The sequence below is a fragment of the Chenopodium album genome, chromosome 15 (genome assembly GCF_948465745.1).
Source record: "Chenopodium album chromosome 15, dcCheAlbu1.1, whole genome shotgun sequence".
Classification (NCBI taxonomy): Eukaryota; Viridiplantae; Streptophyta; class Magnoliopsida; order Caryophyllales; family Amaranthaceae; genus Chenopodium; species Chenopodium album.
In genome coordinates, this window is record NC_137848.1 from 6,765,058 (window position 1) to 6,777,748 (window position 12,691).

General features: G+C 33.4%; 1 protein-coding gene across 1 annotated transcript; it reads left to right on the forward strand.

Annotated features, from left to right (window-relative positions):
- The first annotated feature begins 1,172 nt into the window (after positions 1–1,172).
- LOC145582827 (uncharacterized protein At4g28440-like) lies at positions 1,173–6,066 on the forward strand. The gene is made up of 3 exons (XM_081639853.1): positions 1,173–1,323; positions 1,989–2,222; positions 5,482–6,066. Exons 2-3 carry the CDS (start codon positions 2,000–2,002, stop codon positions 5,670–5,672), a joined length of 414 nt encoding a protein of 137 aa, XP_081495979.1. The 5' UTR covers positions 1,173–1,323; positions 1,989–1,999; the 3' UTR covers positions 5,673–6,066.
- The last annotated feature ends 6,625 nt before the right edge of the window (positions 6,067–12,691 follow it).

A 12,691-nucleotide genomic window follows, 5' to 3' on the forward strand; every position in this document is an offset into this window, starting at 1 on the left:
TTTTCGTAAAAAATAATAATAACAAAACCTCTAGTTTATTTATGATGTATTAGGTGTTTCCTTTGTGATTACTACCCATATATATTACTACTTCTGTTTCATATTATTTGCAACGATTTGACATTTTTCCTCTCTACTTTATGTCAAATCGTTGCAAATAATATAAAACGGAGATAGTATTTCTGATGCATTAGGTGTTTCCTTCGTAATTACTACCCTTAAATTTGGCATTATATTATGAGGAGTACTGAATGCAGGGATAATTTTACCTAAATGCAGAATAAGTTATTTTTTAAAAAAAGATTATATTCCAATTTTGTCCTTGTTTTAACTTAATCCTTACACTTTTTTTTTTCTAAATGATTAAAATTAAATTCTTTATACTCCTAACTATATAATCATCCCTACCGTTTGATTTACAACCAAATTCTAACGTATTCAATCTTGTATCCTATTTAATATTCAATACTATACAAATTCTAGACAATAATAAAGTGCACTACGACGATTTTTTTGAGGTATGAAAATTATGTGTTGTACTAGATGAACAATCGAACAAAAAATCATTTACATCTTGTACGGCTAAGATTTTCGAAAGTCTCTAGCACCCCCCGTATAGTATGAGATTTCCGGGGGTCTCCAGAACCCCCCTGGCTAAGATTTCCGGGGGTCTCCAGTACCCCCCGGATAAGATTTTCGGGGGTAATAAGTATCCCCCGAAAAACATAGACGGGGGTACTTATAATGAAAATTACAACAATTTAACAAAAAAAATTAAACAAAAAAAACCTCAGACCGGATGGTTTATGAGCGGTGAACGACTTGTTCATATCTAAGGCTCAGATTGAAGCATTATGAGGGAAATGGTGAAATGAAATGAATTGCCAAAAAAAAAAAAAAACAGTGATTGAAGGAAAAAGTTGGCGAGTGAAATGAGTTGCAAAATAAAAAAAATGTAAAATCTAAAAGCCTAGTGAAATGGCGAATCAGTTTATTTATTTATTTTGGAAAAAGGTATTTCAATCTTTTTATTATTTTTGTATTATTAATTAATTTCTGCATTTAGGTTATTTTGTACTCCATTTATTACTTGCGTATATTATTTCTGATGCATTAGGTGTTTCCTTCGTAATTACTGCCCTTAAACAAGGGCGATTCAGGAATAAAAAAAATTCATCCGACGGGCCACGACTTTACTCTCTTTTTAAGTCTCCTTGTATACTTGTATTTAAAGCTGAACTAGCCCAACACACTGCGGTTGACGGCTACCTTTCAAGATCTCAACTTTGCGCTTCATTCTTCATCGTTTTTCACAATTTCCAGGTGATTCCCGAATTTCTGAATACATTCATCATTCTGTACAATAATTTTCAGTCATCTTTTTTTTTTTTTTTTTAATTGTTAATTGATTCGAATTTTGCATGTTCAGGGTTTTGTTTTGTTCAATTTTTATCTAGGAATTATCGAGATTTTTCTTCTGCATAACATTGTGGTTAAATTAAATTATTTCGGAATTACATGCTTTAGATTTCGTTGTATTTTTTCTAAATTTCCGATCTTTTATGCATAATCTTGGTTTTTCTATGAGAAAAAAACGGCTAAGGGTTTATGTATTTACTTGTGATTGAATTTAGGCTTTATTAACCTATTACGAGTACGATCTACAGTTTGATTGATATACTTTAATTTGTATTATATGTATTTCTGAGAAATTATATGAATTTAATTGTAAAATCAATTAGAATTTTGTGTTTGTTTAAGTTGTTAAACATATTGTAGACTATTTGATATTGGAGCTTTTCTACTTGTATTCAAAGTGTGTGAAAATACCGGCTTACGTTTTCAGCGTATGCTATTGCTAGCAATGTCAGCATGTAAATCTCTCCCTATCAATACCGGAGGTTTAAGGAGGTGTTTTCTGTGATTGTTGCTTCGTTTGACTTGAAGTTTTCGTTTTCGTTGTCGTTGTCATTTTATTTATATTGTAGGTGTCTATTAAATGGCTGAATCAAAGCAAGAAATGAGGAAACCGGTTTTCACCAAAGTTAATGAACTACGACCTGGTACTTTTGGCCACAACCTCACTGTCAAGGTTGTTGATTCGAAATTGGTTATGCAGAGGGGCAGGTCTGACGGACCTCAAGTACGCCAAATGAAAATTGCTGAATGTTTGGTCGGAGATGAGACTGGAATGATAATTTTTACCGCTAGAAACGATCAAGGTAAGCTTTTTTGTAGGTGTGAATTGTGTTCAGATCCTTTAGGCTAATCTGTTAAGTTTAGTCCATGGTATCATTTTATTTTTGTTGGCATAAGATTCGGCTATTAAGTGCATTATTATCTTATTTTCATGGGTGTATCGATTGCCGTTTGGAGTGTTTCTTGAATCCCTGTTCCAATTTTAATTTAATTTTCTTTTTCTGATGTTTATCGATCTTGCTAGTGTGTTACTCTGTAGGGTGTTCTTCTAAACCATTACTTTTAGTTTGAGAGCGTCTAACATCATCAGTGACCTTATTGTTAAACATGTCATCTGAGGTCAACAAGGTTGGCTTTGGCTACTTGATTGATAACTACATGTTCTCTTATTTGTTCAACTGAGTTTATCTGCGTCATTATAGCCTAATAATTTATCTGCAATACTCAACATTACAACATTAATGGGCATAAGATGCATTTTAAGAGCTCCCTGCTTCATTTTTTTTCTTCCATGCATGTTTGACTCTTCTTGCACACCTGTAATTTCCTTGCTTCTCTTCTAAAATTCACTCCTCGAAAACATGACAATTGACAATTGAAAAGTATTGTTGATAAAACTGAAGTTAAAATAATAAATCAGGAACTCAGTTTTTAGTAAAAGAGAATATATATATATATATATATGTGTGTGTGTGTGTGTGTGTGTGTGTGTGTGTGTGTGTGTTTTTTTTGGGGGGGGGGGGGGGGGGGCACCTTTTCCTGGTGTCCTGGGCCTCCTGGCTCCAAAAGGATACTCTGCTTCTGAGCTATTTAGAGGCAAATTTTAACGGTCATTTTACTCAACTCATCTGTTCAATTTTTTTTTTTTGGAAATCCTATATTTGCTATCGCTCTATTGGCATCTTCGGTTGCCAAATGGGTACATTGAAAAAGGAAGTAAAATCTTTAGTGGATTATTTGCTTGAGTTAGTGAGTTTGGTCATTTATTGAAGATAGAAGGTAGTGAAAATTTGAAATGTGTTATTCTTGGTTGGGATATTGGGAGTGGTCAAGCTCTCTTGTGGGTCAAAGTACAAGGAAGGTGAAAATTAAATTTGGTATTCCCGCCTTTTGGCTGTAAATAAGTATTAGCCATTCTTGTGTCTGCTTTTCTTCTTTGATGGAATAGCATAGCTTAAGTCTATATAAGCCATATAGGATGGATTTTTGATGGACGATGTGTACTTTAGTGCTAACTCTTAGAAACTCTCTCATTACAGGAATAGGAATGATGGTAGAGATAGACTTGATGCTACCTACTAAATCTTCACGTCCTTCCTTGCCCAGTCAAAGGACTTTTCCACCTAATACTTTTGGATAGAAATATGTACCTATAAGCAGTTAATCCCAATATCTTAAGTTTCAATACTCTAATATAAACATATAAGCTGATGTATGGTCGTTGGTGGTATGGTACCTGTTCTGCTGTACGTATAGTCTAATAAAAATATGTACCTATAAGCGGTTAATCCCAATATCTTAAGTTTCAATACTATAATATAAACATATAAGCTGAAGTATGGTCGTTGGTAGTATGGTACCTGTTCTGCTGTAAAACCCCTGCCTCATCCTTCTCTTCACTTGATCAACAAGATTGTGAATGGAAAAAGTTTCCCCTCTTGTATTATGGTTTCTTCTGGGGATAGTTTCTCCATCTCCACCAGGAAATGATCCTCCATCGTCACTCTGTTGAAAGTAGGGTTTTGATCCTTGGTGGTACTTGTTTTGTCGCAAAAACCTGCCCTGTATCCCTGCTCTTGACTTGATTAACAAAAATAAATGGGGAAACTCATTCGCATTCAAGATATTGGAATTCACAATAGCATATTTAGCTTTTGTAGTTACTGCTTGATAATCAACAATTTTATGTATTTCTTCATATATTTCATATTGGATGTAGACAGTTTACAATTTTAAATGTCCTGTCCCAGCATTTCAATCTTGGGATATTCCTGATTTTTGATGAAAATGATGTTATGGACTTCATGGCTTTTTTACATTGAAAGACAATTGGGAGTTTTTTGTGATATATTATGGTTCTTTGAGACTGATGCACCATTCGCTCCTCTCTCTGAACAAGGAGTTGTATTAGGGAATTTGATGCACCATTCGCTCCCCTCCCATGAGGTAGTAGGCTCTCATAGAGTGGTAGTTTACCCTCAAATGGTGGTAATAGGTTCCTTTTCATAGTCCTAATAACCATATCCTCTTCCACCCCCTCTGCTATATATTTCGTATTTCATTCCTCTCATTTAGACTTTTTGGAGTATGGTTGTCCATGGCATTGCTTGGGAAATAGATGTGGTATGGAAAATTAAAAAATCTGAGGTTTTTTTTTTTTGGTGTGTGAGTGTGTGTGTGTATACCATGCAATAATTTGAGACCCCCCCCCCCCCCTCCTTCCCTTTTAATACTTCTTAGTTCAGTCCTCTCAATCCAGTACAGCTTTGATCCATTTTATCGTTTTGAAAATAAGAAAATGGGTTTGGTGTGGAACATACAAACGTCTATTTTTCTTGTTATAACATAATAGTGCGTGTAGGTGATGAGGCGCTAGTCGCTTATGGTAAAGCAACTTTTTGGCTCTAGGCAAGGCACACCAGTGGCACACTTCCAATTTTTTTTAGATATTTATATTAGCAGCGCCTAGGCACATCAGGAGTTCTATTGCTTTAGTGCTCCTTGAGCTTTTTTATACATTAGTTTAACTCACATCAATGTTCTTTATCACTATAGCAAACTTTCCCGCTAAAGATATTTTTTCGGGATAATGCACTTGGTAAGTTACTTCTGAAAGCTAGTGAACTGAAACAGACTGGGTGGACATTTGAATACTTCATTATATTTTCCAGTAAAACAGTAATTATTACTTTGTATGGGTAGAAAAGCCAAAGTTGGCTAATGTTGATTCCTGTCTACTGAACTGGAATATTTGTTATAGTATAAAAAAAAACATACAGTAGCACTGTTGTACTTTATCTCGATACTATGCTACCTTTCTATTATCTCACATGTCATACATGGTCCTCATTGCTAGATCAGAGTTGTTATCTCAGTTTACATGAATTGTGGAATGGGAAGTTAAGACTGAAATTCTCTGTTGTTTTGGGATTGTCCTGGAAAGCTTTTACTCTGGCGCTTTAAGCTGCCCCTTTTCTCCTTCTCATACTTGTATAATGTTTTTTATGTTCTTTAATTATTTTTTTTTACAATCAATGATGGGATGTAATGTTCTCTTTTTAGTGGAAAAGATGAAAGCGGGAACTACAGTAACCCTGCGCAACGCAAAGATTGACATGTTCAAGGGATCCATGAGGCTTGCAGTTGATAGATGGGGGATCGTCGAAGAGGCTGAGGAGCCTGCTGATTTCACTGTCAAGGAAGATAACAACTTATCACTGATTGAGTACGAACTTGTGACCGTTTCTGGGTGAATGTAACTGACGCTTACTTTTGTTCCAGCCCTCCAAAAAGTTGGAACCTGAAGAAAATAAAAATAGGAATCAAACAAAAATAGAAAAAGGGTGAAATTTCATGTAGTTTTGTCTCCTGGGCATAATTCCAATTGCTCGTGAAACCTTGCCTTCTTGGAGGAGGAATTTGAGGCTTCTAATCTCTACCAAAGTTGAGATAGGCTAAACCATTTCGCAGCACGTGAAGGCAGCTTGTTGGATTTTGGACCCCTCTTATATTGGTATATTGGTTGTTTTTCTGTAATATCTGTTTCAGTTTATAGTCTGGAGACAAAGATATTACTTGCCTCTTAGGACATATACTTCGTAATATCCATGAGATTTCATATGAACCATTGCTCTAGTTTTCTTTCGCCGTCTTCTATCTTGTTTTACTAATACAAGCTTGATTTGGTGTTGTGTATGGGATTAATAGACATTCTTGAAATTTTTCGAGGCATGAGTCATGGACATATTACAAATGCATTGTGTGACGTATATGATTATACCAACATTTTATCTATTTTGGTGAAGAACTTTTGGTATGTACCATATCGATTTGGTATTGTAATTTTTCTTCCCTAGTCCCTACGACGAGCAGTTCCATTTCATTGCTATGGCGAGATAGATACGATTCTGGGTTAGATTAGTTCTACGATTATAGTGCAAATAGCAATTTACTTCCAGTAATCAGTACTGCTCTTCATCACCTTTAAAGTAGCTCCTTATGTGCTCCAAATTTAACTGATTAGTCTATGAAAGTGAATTTTATTTGCAAAACTTTAGGATTCGGTCAATTATTACTCCATAGTGAAATGGTGTCTCTATCTTTTGATCTTTAGTCCATCCAATTTTTTCTCTACTTCAATTAGTCTCTTCATCTTTTGATCTTTCGTCCATCCGATTTTTCCTCTACTACTGTTTTAACTTTCTAAAAATTTATGTCGATTAGACGGTTACAAGTGGAGCAATTAAATTGAGATAAATTGTGAAAGACAATATAATACGGCGGTGTTAGAGATGATAGTGATGTATGAAAACTACTTGACTTTGGACTGTATAATTATATATTGCTAATTTAGGAAACACAAGGAGTGAATACTAATTAAAATTTGTGTAACAACACTTATTTTCAGTTTAGTTCAGCTCCAATCAATTCAGTTCAGTTTCTAATTTCCTTTTCTCATAAAATATTCAGTTCAGTTCAGCTCCGGTCAGTTCAATTCAGCTCAGCTCAATTCAGTAAATCAGAACAAGTCCTTAGGCTAAATAGGTTTATATATATCGTGAACCTTTAAATATAAAATATGTTAATGTCACTTTCTTGTAAAATTCATTGCTAAGCTGGTAAGCTATAACTTAGTCCATTAATTACTTCAATTAATACCTGCATGATGTTAACTAATCAATAATCAACATATAATGAACACTAATCATAAAATTGTTAACGGTATTGGCAGTTGTCTAATCAAACACATCTCTATCTTTGTATCTCAATCAAAATAATTACCTCACTTTTTTGATTTTCTATTGAAGGGGAATAAACCCACATGCATTCATCAAATTAAATGTTTATTTGGAAGATATTGCTTTTACGTTTAAGAAACATTACATCACACATTCTTTGAAAATAATATCTTCAATAATACAAGGGACTAATGTCTTGTGTCAATATAAAGATGGCTTATGTTATAGAGACATTTCATATTGTTTTATTCATTCATATGTGGTATATTGAGCTGCCTAATTGCCTCAATGTCTTTCATGTGTTATTTGTAACATAGCAATGCAAATGGCTGTTATGATTGACCATGCTGTTAATTTGAAACAACACTATTTTATAAGGTAGCGAAATGTTTGTGTTAGTAACTTTCCAACACTTCTCCTCACATGTGAGTCACTGAATTGTATAGCTTTCTTTTTCAAATCCTTTTTATGTTGCATTCTTCAAATCAATGGGTCATTTCTTCTTGGTAATGTTCGTGTTAAAGTTGATATTAAATCAATTAATAATTTTGTGTAATTGTAGCATATTAACAATGCTATTGCTAAAAAAAGAAAAAGAAAAAGTGTGGGGTTTAGTATTCTGCAAATCCCACCCCAATCCTCCTTGAAGTCCCTAAAAATATTCAATACACAAATTTTAGGATTTTTTATTTTAAGGAAAATGCTATACATAGCCCTAAGGGCTACATATAAGCATTTAATTTACTCTTGAAATTTGTTTAAATTTATAAAATCATGACAAAAACACACTAATTACACCGATTTGCGCGTGTTTTTGTCATGAATTCCCAACTTTATACATTTTTCAAGAGTAAATTCAATGCTTATATATAGCCCTAAGGGCTATGTATAGCATTACCCTTATTTTAAATAACCACCCAAAAATTTATCCTGTATTGAAATAACCATCCGTTTTTTTTCGAAATTAAAAAATACCACCCATTAATGTCAAAACCAGTAGATTCACCACCCTTTTCCAATTCCGGCCAATTTTCTAACTAGGTCGGCCAGTTTTCCGACTTAGGGGCCCACAAAATATAAAATCAAAATTAAATTATAAAAAAAACCCAAACCCACCACTACCACCTCTGGAAGGCGACAGCTCTGCCACCTCTGGCACCCCTCCCCTTCCCCGCTTCCATTTTCGGCATCCACTCCCTTCCCCGTACCTGTTCCTGCAATCTCCTCCACCCCTCAATCTCACCACCACCTTCACAACCACCACAGCCCAGTAACCCACCTCTTCTATAATTCTATCCATAGTCACCAACTCACCACTGTCAACCCATGTCTCCAGAATAATCAGCAACTCTCTAAATCTTCTCCACTTCCTCTCTCTTCCTCAATTAATTACAAACTCACTCAACAATCTTATCAAACCAACAAATCAAAACTCTAAAAAACAGAAAATTAAGTTTAAAAACAAATTGAAGAGTGCAACCTTGGAATGAGCAGAGGAAGGAGCGAAGTGGGGGTTTCGTTTCGTGAGGAAACGACGACGTGGGTAGGGGTATTTTGAGGAAGCGACGAAGTGGGTGGGGTTTGGTGGTGAAGCGGCGATGTGGGTAGGGGTTAGGGGTGGGGTTTCGGGAGCAAGGGTTGGGGCTTGGTGAGATTCGCCGGCAGGAGTGGTGGTTGGTTGGGGTGAGGGTGAGGGTGGTGCGGTAGGTGGTTGATTTGGGTGGGGTGGCAGGAGATGGGGGAGCCGCCAGGGTCTGGGAATAAGGGGATTTTTTTTTTTTTAATTTTTTTTTTATTTTTGAGCAATTATGTGGTGACACGTGTACTCTAAGTTGGAAAACTGACCTGAAATGAAGAAGGGTGGTCAAATTTACTAGTTTTGACATTAATGGGTGGTATTTTTTAATTTTGAAAAAAACGGGTGGTTAATTCAATTTAAGGTACATATTGGGATGGTTATTTACAAAAAAAAATCCTTTTTATATTAACAATGCTCTATTCATGTAAATGAGATTTGATTATTCAGGCTTTAACCAAGTTATATAATTAGTTTAGCTATTGTCAAAAAAAAAAAAAAAAATTAAAGAAAAATTAATAAAAAATGTTATATTAGTTGACCTCCACTAGTCATTTAAGTTTTAAGATAAACAATCATATTGTAATTTTGGTCACACAATTATCCACCTTATTGTTTTCATTAAAAGCAAGACAAAAGTCTATCGAAATTACATTCTCAATAGCATCCAGTCCTCTTTCAACCTAAACTCTAGTTAAGTAATCTATCAAGTGTAAATGAGTCATAATATGTGTTGCTATGTTCGTTGATTTCTCTAGCTATAAACACGTTTATTAAGCTCGGTAAAATTAAAAGACACTTGTCCATTCAGTATATGACTATATGTAAATTTTTTATTTACAGCCCCAATTTTAAATTCCACTCTTGTTAATGTTTGATTCTCGGACATACATCATTCTTACACTTTAATTATGAAGTTAGTGATCAATCCCTTGATCATTTTTTTATGATAGATATGTGCAATCAACATAGAAGTGGATTTATTATTTATAGGATTTTTATATACATAAAATCAGCAAACCCTACCATGCATGTTAATCTATTATGCTTGTAGCTCCTAAATATCATAAAAGATGCACACTAAGCTAGCTAGATGCGGCATGGTTAATATGTTAACACATAATTAATTAAGTAATTATTATGACAATGCAAAGAATTGTCTACCATTGTTCAAACTCAACATATTGAACTCTTACCGACACTAGCTACAATTTAGGTTCATATTATATTTAAAAGGTAACTTAGTTGACAATTAGCAAATGAGAGGATTTTGGGAGAAGAGCTGCGAATGATCCGAGTCAAATTGAGTTTTAGCATATTCGAGATAAGTTTAATAAGAATTATTCGTGTTCGAACTATCCCGAGCTTGAATAAACTTTTAAACATCTTGTTCGACCTGGACTCGTTAAGAATTTGGCTTGTTCGAGCTTTGTTCACGAACATACTCGTTTGCATTTCAAGTTTGAGTTCGAGCTTGAACGGGTTTAAATCGGGCTTAATTAAATAAACGAACCCTAATATATCATTAAAAAAAGTTTCCTTCTAATTTTAACACATCCACTTAATTTTATATAAGATATTTATATTCTTTCTATAGAAAAAAGTAATGACAGAGTTTTCATGCCTTTACATGATGAAATAATTAGTACTTTTTCCAAATATATATGAATAAAAGATGTATAAATTGTTCGAGTTTTAATTGGGCGTGAATAAACTTATAAATGGAGTTAAACGAGTTGTTCATGAATATTACCGAGTCGAACATGATATTGTTCGAACTTTGTTCATTAATTTGACGAGCTTAATATTTTTGTTCAAGCTTGTTTGTTAGCTTAACAAACGAGTTCTGACCAATCTTTGACCGAGCTTGTTCGCGAGTAGTTCACGAACATATCACCTCATTTACACCCCTATATGGGAGGGAAGAAAAAAGATAAAAGAAGAATATAATATACTGGTAACTTAGTTTTCCAACCACAATTATTAATTTATTATTAGTGTTTTATATAACCTTAGGTTAAACCCTAAAGTATTTCCATCAACTTTTTCATTCAATCACCATAGACTTATTAAAATGCAGCTGCTTAATTAAGATTATAAAACATGCAAATGTCTTTTAAAGACTTTGTTATACACAAGTACCAATTAGCTATTAGGACTTGTTCTCTTCAGCTTAATTTCAATTCAGTTAAGCTCGATTTAGTTCTACTCAGTTCAGCTCCTAATTTTTTTCTCTCAACAATTCAGTTTAGTTCAACTCAATTCAACCCAATTAAATAAATCAGACTAGGCCCTTAGTATATATATACAATATACTTCAAGTTAGCAATAAAACGTGAATTAAAGATAGTTTTGAACAAACTAATGTCTTATTTCTTCGAAAGTTTACATAATAAAAAAATTTATGCTATTTAAACAGACTTGACTAAAAAAGTAAATGACTTCAGGCTTGAAACACCCTTCGATATAGTAGTTTGCACTACTAATTCGGTGATTTCATCCCCTTGCGACCACAATAAAACTCTTATCTCACTCCAATTTCGCTTTCGATATTATTGCTCCCTTCCACCAAGGAGGACAAAAGGAACACCCATCTATACTAGTGGAGGCCAGGCAAAGTTGATTTCCTAATATACATAATCAATTGAAAGATCAACTCTCTTTAAACTTTAACGATAATGCACAAAGGTCTCAATCGATCTGCCTTTGATGACATTATTAAAAAAAATCTTGAATTCTATAATAGGATCAACACAATGGTGCATGTCCATCATCTAAAACGTTGAACTTGGAGCATAAAAATTATGCATGTTTGGTGCTTCTAAACCAATGAGTAGTGATCTTTTATCTTTTGACAAAACTTTAATTTGGCTTAAAAGCTACCTAAAAAAAAGAATACTCGTATATTTGATTTGTTATTATATTGCACCTATTTGGATATTATTGGCGATTATTATGCATTCTGACGTCATCGTAGCTGCTACAATTACGTCATCCTACTACTCAATAACCGTAAAAAGTCATTAGTTATCGTTAATTTGTTTCCAATACGTACTCTAATGTCTCAATTATACAATGATTGTGTTTTCATTAAAAAAAATAAATAAAAAAAAATTATACAATGATTGTAGTCATTTTACATGTACTACGTAAATGTTACAACATCATGTGTTTGATTTGATGTGGCTAGTGGACTTTTAATAATTTAATTTGAAGGAAACCCACGATCACATATGTATCTTTTCACGATGAATTTAAATCGGAAATAATATTTATTTTAGGATGTTTTTTATATATTCACCTAATTTTTACTTATTTAAACTTATTTAATTTTATTTTAGTCGTAATTCAAATTTGAATAACCTTTATCAAAACAAATCTTTCCTGAATTGATCTTATTTGAACCTATATTAACTTAACTGAACTTATTAGATCAGAAAATAAGTGAAAATAAGGTTAACAGAACAGACCCTTAATGCCCCCACTTGCTCATACTTACTTTGAATCTTCTAATTTCTGATAAAATAATTCAAATATTACAATTTTTTTAGACGGAAAACTTTTCAATGGCCACATTAAAAATGTAGTCATTGTACTTTTAATCTCAACCGTTTAAATATTAATGATTAATCATGTCCATTCATATATTCAACTTCTAAATCATAAATAATTTTTTAAACTACTTTACTTTTTACCAAAAAAAAAAAACCCTACTTGTTACTGCCATTGATGTAGTTCGAAGTATTCAACCTAAATCTTCATTAAATAGGTATGGAGGAACAATGAACAGGATTAAAGTATACCCAAGCCATCAATGGAACTGCCAACTAAATTTGATAAAAAGAATTCTATACATCGGATATACGAACTACATAGATAATTGGATAGGATAATTACACAGTTCATAATTATTTAATTATTGCTGTCTAGAACTCTTCATGGTCATTGCACTAATTGA

What these genes read in the sequence shown, in the direction of transcription:
- LOC145582827 (XM_081639853.1), top strand. Translation starts at nt 2,000, where the DNA reads ATGGCTGAATCAAAGCAAGAAATGAGGAAACCGGTTTTCACCAAAGTT. An exon ending in TACCGCTAGAAACGATCAAG is followed by an intron (nt 2,223 to 5,481) that starts GTAAGCTTTTTT and finishes TTCTCTTTTTAG; the next exon opens with TGGAAAAGATGAAAGCGGGA.